Source organism: Cibotium barometz, chromosome 25, assembly GCF_041138505.1.
Source record: "Cibotium barometz isolate CiBa-2024 chromosome 25, ASM4113850v1, whole genome shotgun sequence".
In the NCBI taxonomy this organism is placed as follows: domain Eukaryota; kingdom Viridiplantae; phylum Streptophyta; class Polypodiopsida; order Cyatheales; family Cibotiaceae; genus Cibotium; species Cibotium barometz.
This window is the reverse complement of record NC_141070.1, coordinates 29,886,850-29,907,964: the sequence shown is the minus strand read 5'-3', so window position 1 is coordinate 29,907,964 and position 21,115 is coordinate 29,886,850. Positions and strand designations below refer to the sequence as shown.

Genomic DNA, 21,115 nt, shown 5'->3' with positions numbered 1-21,115 from the left:
TCCCCAAATTGAGGTAACCTGATCATCATCACAAAATCCAAAAAGAAGCTAGTTCTACTTTGACATGCTCCACAATGCCCATGAGGGTAATATCCCATTCACTGGCCATTTTGACAGAGTGATGGGAAGGCCCATGGCTTACAAGGTGAAGTCAAACATCAGATTCACTCTTGATCCTCCATCAATCATGATGGCACCAGAGACAGATATTCCATTGATCTAAACTATGAGGTGAGGGCTGCATAAAATCAACGAGGGAGGTAGTGGAAGAACTAATCATTACACAGCCAAAGACTTATCCTCTTGGATTCCCCATGGATTTCTCACCACTAAGAGACTATGTATTATATGGTTTGGCTATGGTCTAGAGTAGAGTGCTAAATTATTGGCGCATGGCTAGACTGGAGTGGACTAGATCATACAAGGAGACTTCTACTTTGGATTTATGGAGGATGGCAACCATGGAGAGGGGTGACTACCTATCCTTGGAAGGTAAACTAAGGACTCTTCAAGAATATGTGGAGAGGTCTAGAAATCATAGCATAATGTAACAAAGTGGAATGGTCTCATATGAATAATGGGCCCAAGGCCAATTGACCATGCCCATGGACAACACTTGTGATAGTGTGAAATGGGGGTCATGTATATAGGTCTCATACACCATGTACTTTTGATACCTTTTGATAATCAAGTTATACAAGCTTTTGCTTTCTCTTCATGTTCTAATCTTAGGCTAATCTCACATGCTTTCCTTAATCCTAGGCTAATGAGGTTAAATCTAGATTGCCACTTTCTTTCACATAACTTATAGGAACACACAACCGATCACATTGTGTGGAAGTGGGAAAGACTCCTTCACATCCTAGATTTTGGTGGAGGTGTGTTCTGACAGTCCTAAGGCCTTTCCTTGAGCCCAAGTGATTGTTGTAGAAAAGGGATGAACTTCCTCTAGACTCTCCTTAGGGACACTAATGAATACAACATGGGAGGGCATTGGGGAGAGCCATGGAAGTGGAGGGAACAACCTTAAGCTCACCCACTAAAATCAAGTGAGGAACAGGAAATGTAACATTTGATGGGGGTGGTGCATCACATGTGTTGGCTTTCTATCTTGGATAGTCCCTGGTATACTAATCTTTCACCTCTAGTAGAACTTTCATGGAGGTAAACCTTGTGGCAAGGGACATTGTCTTTGGAAGTTTCCATACTCACCACACCTATAGCACATGATTGGGTAATTATAGGTTGGAGGGGGGCAAGTAGGATGGTTCTGGGTAGGGGTAGCTACCATATTGAGAGGGGATGCTGGAGGAGTGGGAATATGAGGGGTTTGTAGAGAGTAGGTGGGGGGGGCTACACCATAAGGAGTAGTATAATGACTAGTGGGACTGCACTATAAGGAGTAGTGGGTGTAAGGAGGTTAACGTAATATGTTATGTATGCTTGTTAGCACATTTCAAAATCTTCTTTAACTAGAATAGAAAATGGTAGTCGTGGGGGGTGATATTATAATAGCCTAAAATGTGTGATAAATCTTAGTAGTATATTTACCATGTGTGAAATGTCACGTCAAGTTTTCTACCACTATTCTTAATGATGATGAGGAGTAAGGGAATTGAAATGTGAATCATAATTCCTACTTGTGTAAAAGTAATGTTTTGAAATTTTTGTGGGCACCACTCATGGGGATTACTTTCTGTTTGTAAAAGGATGAAGCAGGAGAGGAAAAGAGCAGGCTCTCCACCCGAGCAGAGAACACCAAAGCGAGTGAAGAAATTTAAAATAGCAGGCTCTCCACAGTAAAGCAAAGAACACCAAAGTGGCAAAGAAATTTGAAACAGCAGGCTCTCCAACAGAGCAAAGAACACCAAAGCGACCCCAAGCAGCCCCTCCAATCAAGGTGGAGTCAAACAGAGAAGAGGAGAAGATGCTGAAGAAAGACAAGTTGTCCTCAGGAAGTAGGTTTCTAACTCATAGAATGTGTTCTCTCTTTCTTTTTTCTCATTTATATAATTATGATATTGATGTTTCTTGCATGTCATTTTTATAGCAAGATGGAAGGCCCCTAAGGTATATTATCCACTTCAAACCGGTTTTTGCATAACAAAAGAGGATTTCCACACATAGTACGGCCTCGACATAGAAGGCAAGCACCCAAGACTCTTAAGGGATTTAGGTGTCTCCGAATCTGATTGGTTGTCAGTATTCAAGCACACGAGGGAGACAGGTGCATATCAGATTAAGTGCAATAGTATTCAAGCAGAGTAGTTCCATGACATTTTGATAAGAACATGGAGTTTAACATCTCATTTTCTAGAGCATATATGTTACAGTTCAGTCCAAGTGTTGTCAGAGTAGGAAAGGCAATGTCTTTTGCTTAGGCTATTGTTGCCGAAGATCACAACAATGATCTTTGGAAAGGCGGCTACTTCAATAGCCATTTCCTCCGTTGGAAGGTAAACAATGGTGGCGTGGACAATGCCATGGAGGACAACAAAGGGACACAACTCCAAATTGAAGAAACTCCTAACTCAAGAGCAGCAGCAAACAAGCAAGAGCTTAAGTTTCCCGCATGTAGATTATATGTCTGAGGCCTTGAAGATGAAGGAATTAATTGAAGATGTAGAAATAAGAATGAGAGAGGCCAAGGATGCATACGCAATTTGTGAGAAGAAATTGGAGGTTGTAAAAGTTCAGAAATTGAGTGAGGAGAAATTTGCCAAATCCTTCAAGCTGTTAAAAGAACAAATGGAAACAACACAATCCAAGTTGGCTTCCTTGCCTGATGAAGACTCCATCACACAAGAACCACACTTAGTGGAGCAACTAGCAACACAAGAGTCGATGTTGCAGGTTCTTGGAGGAGGATCAATAGATTTTGTGGACCTATCTGTGATTGAGGTGAATTTATTAGTTTTTTTTTATATTGATTGTATGTGTGTACATTTTGATTGACTACCTTATGTGTGTTTTCTATATGGATATTGGTTGACTGCAGGTTGATATGGAGCTACAAGTTGATGTAATCAAGCAGCTAGAAATGTAGCATTCTTTGCTCATAGAGATACTTAGTAGAGTCGAAGCGAGCTAGCAAGTGTGCCTCTTCCCATCTCCACCTTCTATGGTCTCCCACAGTATAGACAACCTTACTGTAGAGAGAAGGAAAGTGTGCTGGTGGGTGTGGGTAGGGTTTCAACGTCAACAAAACCCTGATGTTGGTGATAATGTTATGCAACCACACATATCACTCAATGTGGTTTGCATCATTATGCACTCTAAGGGATCGATGTATATTTCCCTACTGTGCTATGGTGATTCCACATAGTGCTCATTTGAGCGTGGTTTAGAAAGCAAGTAAAGACCTTTGTTTCATTTTTACATGTATATAATTTGTCACCAATATGCTAATTAACACTCACATGTATGCTAGTTGATAGGGTCCCGTATGCTAGTTAACAGTCACTAACATGCTAGCCAACAGTCACCTATGTTAGTTAGCACTCAACATTTTCTAGTTATCAGTCACCTGTTCAATAGTATGCTAGTCAACAGTCACCTATATGCTAGTTTATAGTCCCCGGTATGCTAGTTAACACTTACTAGTATGCTAGTTAATAGTGCCAAGTATGCTTGTTAACAAGCATGATAGTTAACAATGCCCAATATGCTTGTTAATAGTCACCTATATTAACGACCATAATAGTTAGTAGTGTCCACTATGCTATTTTATAGTCCCCAGTATGCTAGTTAACAATTCCCACTATCCTTGTTAACAGTCACCTAATAACAAGCATGATAGTTAATAATGCCCAGTCTGCTAGTTAACACTCCTTAGTATGCTTGTTAACAGTTTCCAACATATTAGTTAATAATCACCTGTTCACTAGCATGCTAGCCAACAACCACCCATGTTAGCTAGCACTTAAATATGTTTAGTTTAACAGTCACCTGTTCATTAGCATGCTAGCCAACAACCACCCATGTTAGCTAGCACTTAAATATGTTTAGTTAACAGTCACCTGTTCATTAGCATGCTAGTCAACAATCAGCTATGTTAGCTAGCACTCAAGTATGTTTTGTTAACATTCACATGTTCACTAGTATGCTAGTTAACATTACCAATTTGCTAGTTAACAGTCCCTAGTATATGTTAGCTCTAAGCTATACTGGTTAGCAATGACCAAATATGCTAGTTAGCACTTCTTACCTATGTTAGGTCTCAACAATGTTAGTTAGTAGTGACCAGATAAGACAAATAGCACTTTTGAACTATGTTAGCACTTTTTAACCATGTTAGTTATCAACTATGTTAGTAAGCAGTGACCAAGTATGATAGTTAGGAATTATCAACAATGTTATAGTAAGCGCTTCCCAAACGTGTTAGTTCTCACTTGTTTGTTAGCAATGACCAAGTATGCTAGGTAGCACTTGTTGTGAACATTGCTAGATCTCAACTATGATAATTAGCTTTGACTAGGTCTGTTAGTTAGCACTCATATGTAGATAGCATCCATACGCTAGTGCAGTCAACTACTCCCTAGACTCATATGTTAGATAGAAAATGATTTCCAATTTGTACTTATGTTTTCTAGTTGGTTTGTCTATTTTTGAATCTCCGTTGACATGCAGCTCATCATCAAGACGAACAACTGCCCAAAATATGTTTTCAATTGGGAAAATGGAGAGCAGCGTAACATCAAGTCATATGCACATGCAAGATAAGGGTGTGGTGAAGACAACGTCTCTTCTGCAGATTTGGCCAATTTGAAGAATCCTACTGACTGTGCCAGTGTTGACATACACCCTATTTATGACATGTCAAATTTGGAGCAAAAAGGTGACATATAGGACCTGAATTATAGTGAGACACGAGTTGGAGGAGGAAAAGGTACAAGAAGAATCAGACCAGCTGCAAGAGGATGCACTACCATCTGCCCCATATGAAGAAATTGTTGATGTCCTGAAGGAGTTGGAAAGTCAAGGGTATGATCCAAAGATTGTGATGTAGGAGATGTCTCTCCCTTGGGCCACCTTCTAGGTCATATTGCAAGAAGGAAGAAGGGTCACGAGCACGTGGTGAGCTTAGCATCTCCTGAAAAGAAATGGAAGGTCACTGCAGAAGGTACAACAAAATCCCAGAAACCAATATCACCTAGTGTATTTAAGTTGACAAAACTTGTGCATGCAAGAAACTATGAGGTCACAAGGCTAGTTCTTTCTTTTGTCCATCCTACTGCACACCTCATGAAGGTGGTGTATTTTGTATTTCTTAATTATATTGGAACTATGTTTTGTAAACCAACGATATAATAAAAAATGTCATTTTCTTATCCATGAGTTCCAATTTTGTGTATGAGTGCCTAATTACTATAACTTTGTTTGCAAGATACTTTGTTCTAGTGATGTGGGTACCCCCATGTTTATGTATTGTAGTTGATTGGTCATTAGGGGGTTTAATGCATGTTCTTTGGGTGCCTTTTATCCATGAGTTCCAATTTTGTGTATGAGTGCCTAAGTACTACAACTTTGTTTTTTGCAGGATACTTTGTTCTAGTGATGTGGGTGCCCCCATGTTTATGTATTGCAGTTGATTGGTCAATAGGGGGTTTAATGCATGTTCTTTGGATGCCTCAAGCTTTGTGTTTGGATGCAAGTTTTCAAGCCTACAATCAATTTAGTGAGGTGTTTACACATCTAAAACATACCCATCATAGTTGATGAATGAAAAGTCAAAGCCATTGTTGGCCCTAGGGTCACAGCCAAAAAAACAAAAGAAAAGAAAACAGGTAGTCACGCAAGTGGAAGGAATAGTGCTTGATCGTGTGCTACCTACGGTAACATGTGAAGACCCGGATTTGAACATCGTAGAGCATTGATACTGGATCTTAATGGTGTGCTATTGTGCCATTCTAGGGACATCCCAAGTTATACAACACAGATAAAAGAGGTGATATATGCCCCTAGAGAGCGAGAATTTATCCGTATGAAGCCTCTGCATTTTTGCTATGGTGCATGGAGAACTTCATTATGTTTATATGGAGTTGTGCAAGGTCACGGAATGTAAGCAGTGTTGAGATATCGAGCTCGTCTAGTGAGGCGGTGGACACTGATGACCCGCCTGGGGGATAGGCTCCACACTTACACCACTGGTATGGTTGGTGAGATCTTGGGTGATATGCGGCCAGTGGGATGACAGGCTGTGTGACAGCCATTCTAGAGACTGGCATAGTTATAGCGCCAGCTCATTTAGTCGGGTTCATACTATAGAGATCCCGTGTATGTATTGGTTGAGTACCTTTCATATTATGTGTACTCTTATCTTGTATATGGTGTGTTGAGTTTGAGTAGAGAAGAAGAAGATTTTTAGCCTCTCACCTTGTGTGTTCTCTATTAGGGGTTTTGTGAGTGTGTGTGTGTGCTTGCAAGAGCTCAAGCTCTCTTCCCCCCTGCATCTTTTCATGGTATCAGAGCCTGGTTCGTGCTAAGGGCTGAGCTGCAAGCAAGAGAACCACAGGAAGCGGTACGAGGGTAAGAGCTTCAACTACTCTTCCCTATTGTGTTGGTGACTACACCCTTGTCGGGAGCTCTACAGGAGGCACCGGCAAACGGTCTCTAATTGAGGAGCTTTCTTCACGGGAGTAAAGCTATAGGGCAACTATACAGTCTTATCGGACTCAGATTTTCAGGCCGAAAACGCGTTTCGGACGCGTCTGGACCTCCGTTTTTCAGAAAGCAGGCGATTTCGAGCACTGCGGATAAGTCATCGATTCTCTGCAGAACTCTGTTTTAAGAACTGCAGGAAGACAGATTGACTGTGCAGACACTGTGGGTGCTGCAAAGAGGTCTACAGTTGCCATTGGGAGTATGTATGCACATTAAAGTCACTGGTTGTGACATTTGAGAGTACTACAGTACCGCAGCAGAAAATACAACATTTATGCAGGAAAAACCAAAGTGCAGTTTCTGGTAAAATTGTGTGTTTGGCAAGATGTCTAATGATGGCATAACACAGATTGTGGCTGAGAAGCTGGATAAGAATAACTTCCATGCTTGGAGGTTCAAGTTGACGAATTTCCTGATGGGAAAAGGCTATTGGGACTACATAGAAGGTGAGCATGAAGAGGCACCGGAGATATCGGATATAAATCCGACTGCTCTGCAGATGTGAAAGAGTTTAAAGACTGGAACCAAGAAGCCAGGAAGGTTATGTATTGGCTTTCCATTAGTATACAGGACACCATGATTGGGCACATTCAGGATGCCAAGTCCCCCAAGGAGGCGTGGGACACCTTGGTAAAGCTCTATGAAACAAATACCAAGGCACATAAGATACAGTTGAAGAATGAACTTCATACTGTGGAGAAAAAGAGCATGTCTGTGAATGACTATGCGCTGAAGATAAAGGGTATTGTGGAATCCGTTGCATCTATTGGTGTGTCAGTAGATGATGATGATAAGGTGGAAGTCTGTCTACGTGGTCTCGGGCCACAATACAAGGCGTTCAAGACGTCCATTCAGACTCGGAAAAACATTCCCAACTTTATAGATTTGGTGTCTATGCTGATTATCAAAGAGAAGAGCTTGGGTGAAGACCAACAGTATTCACAAAGCAAAAACAGTTCAGAGCAACAGGCCTTCTACACAAGTTCAGGAAGAGGATGAGGTAGAGGAGGCCGTGGATGCGGTCAAGGAGGTGGCCGAACAGGTAATCAGAATTATGGTCAGCAGCAGCAGCAGCAACAACAACAGTCCCAGAATCAACAACAACAACAACAACACGCAGGTGGAAGAGGCAAATTCAGAGGCAGGGGGAGTCAAAGAGGCCATGGAAATTGGCAAAGGCAATATAATGATGCACGTGAATGCTATTATTGTGGTAAGCCTGGACATGTGCAGGCAGAATGTTATAAGAAGCAAGCTGACATGCAAAATGGGAAAGTGCAGCAAAACAACGATGCATCCTCAAGCAGAAATAATGAGGATAATGAAAGGTTGTTTGTTATGCAGCATGTCGTGAATGCCATGTCTGAAAATGTTGATGCAGCACAAAAAGATAATGTATGGTATGTGGATTCAGGCGCTTCGAACCACATGACGAGTCATGGGGAGTGGTTCAAGGAGATGAAAAACCCGAAGGGACCAGGTTTTGTGGAAACAGGGGATGACACTGCTCATCCAATTGCCCACATTGGGAGATGTGCCATTGTCTATGCAGGATGGCAAAGTGAAGTACCTTGCAGATGTACTTCATGTACCGAACATAACAAAGAATCTGGTTTCAGTTGGCCAGATGATTGAGCAGGGTTTGCAGGTTCGGTTTAACCCTGATGGGTGTTATGTTAAAGATTTCAAAGACAAGTGCAGATTGGTTGCAAAAGGCAATAGAGTGGGCAGAATGTTTACATTAAATGTAGACATGCCTGAAATGAGTGCTGCGATGTTTGCAAATGGTTCAGGAATTGTTGCAGACACAGACATTTGGCATAAAAGGATTGGACATGTAAATGTGCAGAGATTGAAGTCTATGCAGACAAAAGGAATTGTGACAGGGCTGCCAAAATTTAAAGTGGAAGGTATGCAGAAAATATGTGAAGCATGCCAATTTGGGAAGCAAACAAAGCATGTGTTTCCACGGAACAGATATGTGAGCAGAAATGCACTAGATGTTGTGCATTCAGATGTATGGGGTCCTACGAAGACCATATCTACGGGAGGCTGCAGGTATTATGTGACTTTCATTGATGACCACACAAGGAAAGTGTGGGTATATTTCATGAAGGAGAAGAGTGAGGTGTTCACTCACTTTCAGAATTTCAGAGTTTTGGTTGAAAAGCAAACAGGGAAATATGTAAAGTGCCTAAGGTCAGATGGAGGGGGAGAGTACTTCTCCAATGAGTTCTCTGAATTTTTGAAGAAGAATGGTATTCGGAGACAGTTTACATGCAGATACACTCCGCAGCAAAATGGAGTTGCTGAACGAAAAAACAGGCACATTGCTGAGATTGCGCGAGCATTGATGGAAGAGAAGAATATGCCACATTGCTATTGGGCTGAGGCTGTTTCTACAGCAGTATACATCATGAACAGGACTCCAACTGCAGCCATACATGATGTAACTCCAGAGGAGAGGTTTACTGGCAGAAAACCAGATTTGTCTCATCTGAAAGTCTTTGGATGCATTGCATATGTGCATGTGCCAGATGAGCTGAGAACTAAGTTGGATCCAAAAGCTGAAAAATGTGTGTTTATTGGATACTCCCTTGAGCAAAAGGGATACAGGTGTTATAACCCTGTTGAGGGTAAGCAGAGATGTTGTCTTTGATGAGATGAGCAGCTGGTACGTTGCTGAAAAAGAAGCTGTTGGGGCTGATGTGAGTGGAAGTGTGGTTGCACAGGATGCAAGTCAGCAATCACAGTCTTTGAGTGGACCAGGAGAGTCCTCATCTAGTGGGTCTATTGATAGACCATGAAGTGGCAGGCTGCGTCATAATACCAGTCCTGCAAATGTGATTAGTACATCATGTAATGGAAAAGAGAAAGTGGTTGAGCCCCTTGGTATGCGTGACATTTCTGCAGGGCCTTCTCATGTTGATGGAGAGTCTAGTGGCTCAGATATGAGCCTTGATGAGGAGCTTGGGATCCCAGCTATGAGAACACCTGGTGTAAAGAAGGCTATGGAAGCCATGAATGAAAAGCTACGAAGATCAGGGAGAGTGAAGAACCCTGTGCAGAGGTTTACTTATGATGGTTATGTGGCACATCACTATGCATATATGGCAAAGGTTGTGCAGGTTGTTGAGCCCACATGCATTGATGAGGATGTTGGAAATGTGTGTTGGGAGAAAGCTATGGATGAGGAGATGGATGCACTATATGGAAATGAAACTTAGGATTTAGTGAAATTGCCTGAAGGCAAGAAAGCCATTGGATGCAAGTGGGTGTACAAAGTTAAACATAACAGTGATGGAAGCATAAACAGGTACAAGGCTAGATTGGTAGCCAAAGGATATGCACAGACATATGGGATTGATTATGAGGAAACTTTCAGCCCAGTTGCCAAGATGGCAACGGTGAGAGTTGTGATAGCAGTGGCTACGTCAAAGCAATAGTCTTACATCAGATGGATGTAAAGAATGCATTCTTGCATGGGGATTTGCAAGAAGAGGTGTATATGTTACAGCCACCTGGTTATGAGGATGTGGGTCACCCCGAGCATGTTTGCAGGTTGAAGAAAGCCTTGTATGGCTTAAAGAAAGCACCAAGAGCATGGTCTGACAAGATTTTGTAATATCTTGTCACTATTGGCTTTCATGTAGCCAATGCAGATTTCTCGCTGTATGTGAGACATGGTGATAGAGGAGTTGTGCTTGTTGTCATCTATGTAGATGACTTGATCATTACGGGGGACCATGATGCAGAGATCTTTGATGTAAAGATCTTGTTTAGACAGAAGTTTGAGATGAAGGATCTGGGGGAGCCCAGATATTTCTTGGGCATTGAGGTGATTAGGTCACCACATGGTATTGGATTACTGCAGAGACAGTATAGCTTGGACATGTTGTCCAAGTATGGTATGACAGGCTGTAAGCCTATTTCCGTGCCATTGGATCAGAATGGCAAGTTGAGTGTGCAGATTCAAGAGAGATCTTGGAGGATCCTACTATGTACAGACGCATAGTAGGAAGTTTGATATATATGATGATCACCAGACCAGATTTGAGCTATGCTATTGGGTTGGTGAGTCAGTTTATGCAGGTTCCACAGAAACCGCATTTGGATGCAGTGAGACGCATACTGAGGTATGTGAAGTCTACTTTGCATTGTGGACTATTCTATGAGACTGGGATAGAGATATGTGTACATGGGTACACAGATGCTGATTGGACTGGTAGTATCTCAGATAGAAGATCTACCAGTGGATTCTTATTTTTTTGGGGAGTGCTGCTATGACTTGGAGCAGCAAGAAGCAGCCTACAGTTGCTCTATCGAGTACAGAGGCCAAGTACAGAGGAGCTGCTATGGCAGCATGTGAGGTAGCTTGGTTGAGGAAGCTACTTGCAGATTTGGGTCTATCAATGGATAGACAAGTTGTCATTTTCTGTGACAACATTAGCAGTATATAGTTGGCCAGGAACCCAGGCTTTCATGCTCCTACGAAGCCCATAGAGGTCCACTACCACTTCGTCAGAGAGAAGGTCTTGGCAGGAGATCTTGACCTTGTTTATGTCAGCACAGAGGATCAGGTAGCTGACATCTTCACCAAAGCATTGGGTACAGAGAAGCTCTGCAGATTCAGAGCTTCGCTTGGTGTACATGAGATGGAGTTGAGCTCGAGGGGGAGTGTTGAGATATCGAGCTCGTCTAGTGAGGCGGTGGACACTGATGACCCGCCTGGGGGATAGGCCCCACACTTACACCATTGGCATGGTTGGTGAGATCTTGGGTGATATGCGGCCAGTGGGATGACAGGCTGTGTGACAGCCATTCTAGAGACTGGCATAGTTATAGCGCCAGCTCATTTAGTCGGGTTCACACTATAGAGAACCCGTGTATGTATTGGTTGAGTACCTTTCATATTATGTGTACTCTTATCTTGTATATGGTGTGTTGAGTTTGAGTAGAGAAGAAGAAGATTTTCAGCCTCTCACCTTGTGTGTTCTCTATTAGGGGTTTTGTGAGTGTGTGTGTGTGCTTGCAAGAGCTCAAGCTCTCTTCCCCCTTGCATCTTTTCAAGCAGGCTGCTAAGGGCAGCATTTCTAGAGTCTGCAACCAAATTAGTAGGCCAGATTTTGTCCCAGCAACATTGTCAAAGACAAGAAGACAATGCAAAAGTTCTTGGAACAGAAAAGCCAATTTTTTATAAGTGCCTATCTAATTTCTAGAGCCACTACAAGCAGTTTAACGATTTGAACACTTTGATAGTTGATGATTCAGCTTACAAGTGTTTTAAAAACCCACGTCAATGTTGTTTAATCATTCCAAAGCTTACAGATGTGGAAATGTCAAAAATCGCAGGGTTTCTTATAATGACAAGATTCTTAATTGGATTTGGCATTGGTTGCTTGCAAAGAACCATCCATAGCATGCAATTGCCAATCTTATGTGTACACCCTTGGATAAAGAGAGCTTGGAAGTGTTTCACATGGTAACCAAAAAGTACCTTTAGAGGGATTTTGTAAATTTGTGGCCCAATATGTAATCAATACTTCTTTTCACCTCTTGCGGCCTTTTCGAGGGCTTTTGTAAAATTTTGGCCCAATATGTAATCATTACTAAGGCGGCCTCTTAAGAGGCGACTGTAATTTTTTGGCCTGATGATAATACAATGAATATACATTCAAAGAATGTGTAGTCTATTAAAGAGTGTATAAACTAACGTGTACAATTTATAAAAAAGTTATGTTTGTTCAAATGAGTCACCCGTTGATTAGTTAGTGATAGTCACCTATTCTCTCTAATTAGTCAATATGTTTAGATAATAGTCACTTGTATTCTAGTTAACAATTACCAATGCTAGTTAACAGTCCTTGGTATGCTAGTTAATAGTCACCTGGTATGCTAGCTAACAGTTACTACTGCTAGCATCCACACCCATGGTTGGAGAACAAACTTTTGAGAGCGCATGTGATTGAGTGCATCTTTCAAGAAAGACATCTGTACATTATATTCACAGCAACACGTATATATGTGCTTCACTCGACAAACAAACAAAGGCTTCAAATACTCAAATGAACGCAATTGAATTTTGCATTCTAGATGACAAGCTTTGAATCTATGAAACAACTCAACCTACAGATAAAAAAACCAAAAAGATACATTACTTATCATGAAATTAACAGCATGATAGATATACTACTTAGCAAGAAATATATGCTAACAACATGAAAGATATAGTACTTAGCGTGAAAGATATGCTAACTAGCACGTATGATATGCTACTTAGTGTGAACAATATGCTACTTAGCGTGAAAGATATGCTAACTAGCACGCATGATATGCTACTTAGTGTGAACAATATGCTACTTAGCGTGACCTGAAGCATGACCTAAGGTATGATATGCTACTTAGCATGACTTGAAGCAGGAAAGATATGCTAACTAACATGCACAATATGCTACTTAGCATGAACAAAATGCTAACTAAATTGAAAGATATGCTACTTAACATGAAAGATATGTTACTTAGCATGAAAGATATACTATGTAGCATGATAGATATATTACTTAGCATGATAGATATACTACTTAGCATGATAGATATGCTAACTAGCATGAGAAATATGCTACCTAGCATATATGAACTTTTTATGCCAGTTAGTTAGCATCATTTAGGCTAATTAGAAGATGATGAATGTGCTAATTAAGCAAATAATGCGCCCATAAAATGAATTATTAAGTTGGTTAACACTTGAAACTAGAACAATTAAACATAATATACCTGTTTTAATTAGGAATATTAGATTCAAATACTAAATTAGGAGTGCTCTCATGTCTAGAGAATGTGAGTTAAAGGTCTAGATAAAGAGAAAGGTAGTAGAAAGATGAGATATTATCCAAGTTTATTGGAAGAAACTAAGGAATTTTAGGATTGAAATTTAGATTTCTTAAGGAAAACATTATGGTGCAAGAGTAGACTAGGATTCTAGAGAGAGAGAGAGAGAGAGAGAGAGAGAGAGAGAGAGAGAGAGAGAGAGAACTTGTTTACTTGCATTAATGTGCATGGGTAAAATTAAGGCTAAGGTTATTCCAAGACCCTAGATTTAACTTTAAAAAGCTAAATTATGTGGAAGTGGGATAGATTGGATCAATCTCTTCAAGGGTAGCATATCTTTAAAGAGAAAATCATGATTGAATGTTAAATTGAGGATATTGGGAGCACTTTATTGACCTTAATCAAGTGCAAAGCTATATCCTAAAGGAAAATTTTATGTGCATTTAATGTGATCAACAGTATGGTCAAATTAAATGAATCTTAATTATAAATTTAGAGTCCTAGAATAAGAACTATGAATAAGGCCAAAGCTAGGGAATGCAAGGACTAGAAGTGATCAAATCAAAGAGACAAAATTCTTGAGGTTGTGGAGGAATTGACATTCCACTAATAAAAAGAAAAAGAAGGAAATGAATATAACCACCAAGTTTGGGTTGATCAAGATATTTTAAGAACCCTACAATGAAGAAGAAGACCTTAACTCTAGGTGCATAAGTGTGCACTAAAGAATGACCATAAGACTCTTGGAGATTATCAACAGGAAGATAAGACCTAAATAAGAGAAATAGATGGATGACCTTAGAAAAACCTTCTTTGTATGCAAGGGACTCTACTTGAAGTTGAATGGAATGACTTAAGGAATCAACCGTGTGCCCAACTCCTACCCATCGGAGACGGGCCATTACACTAGAATTATATAAAGGAAGAGTTTCACAAATATACGACATGGCACTAGTTTGGAGGTCTCGGGAGGAAGAGGAGGAGGAGGTTCGAGGAAGTTGAGGTAAAATTTGAATTTGGAGGTTTGAGGAGAAGTGCTTAGCATGGGTTAGCCTACCAATGACAAAAGAAAGAGTATAGGAGGTGTGGGATTTTAATGGTGGTAAGGTGCAACGTGGAAGTTGTTGGGCCAGCAGACTGCCAGTGGTGGTGGACAATAAAGAGCAATAGTTGATGGTTGAAATTTTCATTGATTAATTACGAAGGCAATGTAATCGGATTATGTGTCAGACTTCATTTGTAGGAAGCGTGTGGAGTGCTCGAAAAAAATGTTTTTTTCAACCCTTTAAAAATTAAAGACAATGTTTAGACTTAACCGAGATTTAGACTTGAGAATCACTAGAAATCATACAAATGCCAGGATCTATGAATAAAATGTACAAATTTCATCCCTTAAAATTAAAGGCAATGTTAAATTCCAATTGGGATTTCTAAATTTCAACCGAGAAAATTACAATACAAACGAAGAGAGTTATGTGAGCACTGAACGTGTGCATAAACAAGAAGACTTTTACTTTTTGCATTATTGAACTCACGTGTTGAATATTCAATATTTTCATCAGATCTCCAGTATTAATCAATCACCGGTTTCAATGTTATATATTAACCAATCACCAACCGAACCCTAATAATCAATGAACAAACATGGCACGGTACACCCGGAACCAAGGAATCGTGCAAGAAAGGGATTATTCACTATAAATTATTCACTAGCCCACCCCCGCCCTCTGCAATCACTACACCTCGTTTGAATATCATGGACTGTTGCTTAGGAGAGCTTGCCAGTGTTTTCATTCGTGCTAATGAAGTGGATTATGAGCAGGCTAAGGTGGAATTTAAGGCCACTGTTTGCTTGCAACGGAGGAATGTGCTGGATCTTAACGACCAAATTGCACGCCTGAGTAATAACATCTCGGATATAGCAGGCGAGAACGTGGAGTTCCAGCTTGTGAGCGTCGAGACTGATGACGGTAATTAGGATTAGTTAGGTTGTAATTAAGGAGGGTGTTATTCCAAATATGAGTTGTTCTTTGATGAAGGTAGTGAGATTAGTGTCGTCATTAATCGACTTGAGAGAGAGTGCGTGATATTGTTAATAATGACGCTCTTTTTCTGATATGGGCGGATATGGGCATCCAGAGACTGGGTTTGGGAAGAGGAGTGGCAAAGCGGCGTTGGAGGGGTGGCTGTCCGAGCCCAACAGCGTGGCTGCTGATGAAGGGGAGTTTTACACGGTCACCTTCGAGGTGGACAGGGACTTTGGTATCCCGGGCGCCGTCCTAGTGGAGAACCACCACCCCAACTGGTTCTTCCTCAAGCACATCACCCTTGACCTGCCTGCCCACATGCCTCCTCCACAACAACTCCACTTCCAATGCAACTCATGGGTCTACAACCACCGCCATTATAACGGTCCTCGCATCTTCTTCACCAATCAGGTCTGTGTCTTTCCAATTGTGCTTGATTTTGCACCAAATTAATCTTTAAGAAGACCCTTGCATTAACCTATCCACCTTAGTGGTTGATTTCCATTGCAATTGGTATTCCAAGCAATTCGTTGAATTTTAAAACTCTCTCTCTCTCTCTCTCTCTCTCTCTCTCTCTCTCTCTCTCTCTCTTCATTTTTATAATTCTCTTCGAATTAAGAGCTCTCCACATAGAGATAAAGAGGTCCAAAGGTATTTATATAAAAAGAAGTTGCTACAAATTTTATAAAACTTAGCATACATAGATAAGAATACAGACATAGAAAAGAATTTGTATACATAGATAAGAATGATACGTCACTTACCTCGGCATGGGTAACCCAATTCCTTTGTTTCTTTGCATGCCATTGCTTGAGCATATGCTTAAATTCTAGTGACTATGAGTCGTGATAATAGTATGCTTCTCTTGAGACAATATCAACTAGTGTTATATTGTTCAAGGGGTTTCGATGTTTTGGCATCCATGAGAGTGTGAAATTAACCTCATCTACAAAGAACATGATAGCAAGACCCCAAATTCAATGTTGACCATTGACCTCAACAATCTAAGTGTTTTCTGCTTGACGAATCCTCTATTAAACAAGTGTGTCTGGAAATCTCCAGGTATATGATATAAATTCTTTTTATAGGTATACCTCCCAACCGAGACTCCACCAGGGCTTGTGGACCTTAGATACTTGGAGCTCAAGCAACTACAAGGCGATGGCGAGGGGGAGAGAAAGACAGCTGACAGGGTGTATGACTTTGATGTGTACAATGACCTTGGCAACCCAGATAAAGATGAGGTGCTCTATTCTAGACCAATTCTAGGGGGCTCTGCAAAATATCCCTACCCCAGCAGGTGTCGAACGGGCCGAGCAAGAACCAAAACAGGCAAGCTATTCACATATCAATTCCTAATTCAAGTGAATGTTTTATATGTTCCACACTATAATCCAAACCACTTGATGTATAAAATTAAGCTCAATTCTTGTATACTTTCATCTAATCACTAATGATTGGGTGTTTCTCTCCTCATTTATGTAGTTTGAATTTATGTTCACCTTCACAGATTTACAAATGAGTTTCCAATTAGTTGTGCAATGTCAAGTCTCCAAACCACCCAATCTATAATTTAGTTAACTCCATTTAAACCCATCACTATTGCTTAGGTGTTTATCTCCTCATGTTGATAGTTAGAAATCATGTTCACCTTCAAAGTTTTACAAATTAGTTGTTCATGTAATGGGCTAGCCATATTTTATAATAAAGGGATCAAGTTGAACACACCATGTGATGATGACAATGACAATGGTGCTAATGAAGCTAACGATGACGATGACAATGTTGTGCAGACCCAGCATCCGAAAGCCCAATTGGGCTACTAGACAGTGTGTATGTGCCAAGAGATGAGATGTTTGGGCACATCAAGAGATCGGATTTCTTGGGGTCCACTCTAAAGTCATTTGCACATAATGTGATGCCAATCATAGAGAGGGTTTTTGAAGGTAGCAAGGACTTTCAAAACATACATGAAATCAAGGAACTCTACTCCAAGGGTGTGGACCTCACCACTAAAGATATCACCCCCCTTAATGAACAAAAGTTTGCAGAGTTTAAAGACCCCTTTGAAATCATTAGGGAGCTCACAAATGTTGACAATGGAGACCCTAGCATCATAAAGTTTCCTACACCCCACATCATTCAAGGTAAGATCCGACTCCCCCGCCTTGGATCTCTATTTGTCTCATAATGTTTCCCAACAATCATGGTCTAATTAGTACACACTTTTTTGCTATAGATCATAATTTTGTTATTTTCTTACACTTGTCCCCTCGTGTTGAATACTCATTAATATCTACCTTGAATCATTCAAGACAATAACATCATTTATATCCACCTTTTCGCTTTTACCATGCCTAATTGACTAATTAGAGAGAATAGGTGACTATCACTAACTAATCAACGGGTATACTCTTTGCATCATTTTAACTTAGTAGCTAGAATTTTCCACATTTACAATGCATGGATTTATCCATCTTTAGTGCACTTTTTGTTGCCTAGTAGAAATGTTTCTTGCATTACCTTTGGTCCCTTATGGTAAACCACTCATTATTTACCCTAAATCATTTAATGTTGGCACATCATTTTTCAAGCCTCCTCTCTTATGGCTTGCCTTCGAAACTTAGTAGCTACCACTTTAATGATGCATAGAATTCTTATTATTCAATACAATCTCTTTGTTTCATGTAATTAGTGATAAACTTTTGCACGTGGCATATGATTCCTTGTGCTGAACTACAAACTCTTTTATTGATATTTTTTATAACTTTAACTTTCCTTTGCATTATTTACAAATTTTCTTGCAGGAATTTCCACTTGTGAGCACGCTCGATCATAATGTCTATGGATCAAGAACGTCCTCAATTACATCACATCATTTAGAGAGAAACTTAGAGGATCTCACTGTCAAAGAGGTTCCCTTCTTGGCTCTCACTCATAACTTTATTATAAAAATATTTTATCCATTAGAAAAAAGGATTACTAACAACTTGAATTTTTTTAATTTGAAAATCACTTACTTTATAAAATTTCACCCATCAAACAAAGTATGCTCATGTATTGGATCTACCATGATGTCTTTTAACCTTACATTCTTATTATTAATAAAGCTAGCTATTAACCTTACATTCTTATTTTAAAGCAGGACTAGAATTGTATGAGTACAAAACTTACATTGTTGATTTGCCATAAAAAGGCCATCAAGCAAAACAGACTCTACATTTTGGACTATCATGATGTCTTTTTACCTTACTTAGAGAAGATCAATGCCTTAGAGGGAAAGGCTTACGCATCTCGAACTATCCTTTTCTTAAGGAAACAAGGGGTACTTAAGGTGGTTGCCATAGAACTAAGCCTACCCCCAAGTGCCATGAAGGAAGGCTTGAAAATGAATAGAGTTTTCACACCACCCACAAATTCAAATGAAAAGGACTCAGTGTGGCAGCTTGCCAAGACACATGTATCTATAAATGATGCAAGTTACCATCAACTAATTAGCCATTGGTAACAATTGTTCCTTTACTTGGTTTTTTTTTTGTAATTGTTTACTCCAGTACAAGCTTAGACATAAAAAACAAAGCCAAACTTGAAATATTAACATTATGCTTCTTACATCTTCTTGCAGGCTTCGAACCCATGCTTCCATAGAGCCTTTCATAATTTCCACTCATAGACACTTAAGTGCTATGCATCCACTTCATGTTTTATTGGTGCCACATTTCAAGAACACAATGAACATAAATGCGATTGGTAGGACTACATTGATCAATGCTTACACTGGACAACTTCTCGTTGGTGGGCTGATTGAGAGGACCTTTTTTTCGGGTAGATATTCAATGGAGTTGAGCTCTGTAGCATATAAAAGTTGGCGTTTTGATGAGCAAAGTCTACCGGCTGACTTGATTAAGAGGTAAGTATTGTAGGATATGATGGTATTGGCTTCTCTAAGTTGGTTATTTTTGGTGTTTTCTTCAACATGCATGCACATTACGAAAACACACATGATGTCATGGCATCCCCCATGCATGCATTTATGCTTCACATTTGTGCATGTAAAGGAGTCGTGATTATTCAAATAATCATGGGGGATAGATGATGATTAACAGAATAATGATGATGTTGATGAGATGAGCATGTGCCATCATTCTACATGTGATATGGAGGGTGCAAGGCTTCTCTATCTTAGCTATATTGCATTGTTTGCATTAACAATAATGCACTTTTCTTGGAAAATTCGCATGTCTCTTGTGACATACTATAACGCCATGTCACATGCATCTTCTTATCATATGCATATGTGTGCAGAAGTCATGATGATGTTGCTGAGTTTTTTTAAGTGTTCTAGATGTAGTTGTCTTTATTTCTGCATTGTTTAATGCATTAGCATATGAATGCACGAGGAGCACATGCACATTAGCGGAACATGAAAACATGTCCCATGCATCGATTCGTCACAGTCAAAAAATCTTGACATGATGATGTTCCTTAGGTCTTTAAGTGTGCCATTACCTAACGAGAGGGAGAGATGACATTATGTTTGTTTTGCATGTTATTGTATGATCACTTCTAACAAGTCTCACCTTTATGATCACTTCTAACAAGTCTCACCTTTATTGTTTTGCATGTTATTGTATGATCACTTCTAACAAGTCTCACCTTTACGCAGGGGGATGGCAGTGAAGGATCCAACAGCAAAATATGGACTAAGGCTCCTGATAGAAGACTATCCGTTTGCAGTGGATGGTCTTGAGATATGGTGGGCGATAAAGGAGTGGGTGAAGGAGTACATTGAAATTTTCTACAAGGATGGGGTGACGGTGGAGCAGGATGTGGAGCTACAGAGGTGGTGGAAGGAGGTGAAGGAAGTGGGGCATGGGGACAAGAAGGAAGGGTGGGTGGATTTAAAGGGGGCAGATGAGCTAGAAGAGGTGGTGACAACAATTATATGGGTAGCATCAGCACATCATGCAGCGGTGGATTTTGGGCAGTATGCATATGCAGGGTTCATGCCCAACAAGCCAACGATGGGAAGGAAGCTGATACCAGAGGAGGACGACCATCACAGCGAGGACTCGCATCTCCTTCGCTCCAATCCCACGTCTTTCTACTTGCAAGCTATCTCCACACAGTCGCAAGCCATCATAGTTATGGCCATCTTGGAGATCCTGTCCACCCATGCTTCTGATGAGGAGTACCTTGGCCAGCGCACCGACTCTCCCTTCTGGACCTCCAACCCCAGAGTTCTGGAAGCCTTCCACAGGTTTGCCTCTCGCCTCGCTCAAGTCGAGGAAGCCATCTCCTCTCGCAACTCCGACCCTTCCCTTCCCAACCGGCGTGGTGCAGTTAACGTCCCCTACACGCTTCTGTCTCCCTCCTCCACCGAGGGATTGACCGGCCGTGGTATTCCCAACAGCACCTCCATTTGAAATGTGCTATCCTGCATCTGAGAATAAATCTACTTACCCCATGCCATCCCAATACTTCCTCTAATTATAAATCTGCTTACCCCAATGCCAATATGAGAATAAATCTACTTACCCTCCCCCCCCCCCCCCCCCCCCTTTGCACAAAATGCAAAAAGCAAAATATATTTATAA

General features: G+C 40.5%; 1 protein-coding gene across 1 annotated transcript; it reads left to right on the top strand.

Moving 5' to 3' along the window:
- The first annotated feature begins 15,608 nt into the window (after positions 1 to 15,608).
- Positions 15,609 to 21,070, top strand: LOC147624448 (putative linoleate 9S-lipoxygenase 5). The gene is made up of 6 exons (XM_086819833.1): positions 15,609 to 15,929; positions 16,607 to 16,882; positions 18,326 to 18,433; positions 18,715 to 19,022; positions 19,144 to 19,428; positions 20,185 to 21,070. The coding sequence occupies exons 1-6, from the start codon at positions 15,609 to 15,611 to the stop codon at positions 20,942 to 20,944; spliced, it is 2,058 nt and encodes a 685-aa protein (XP_086675959.1). The 3' UTR covers positions 20,945 to 21,070.
- The last annotated feature ends 45 nt before the right edge of the window (positions 21,071 to 21,115 follow it).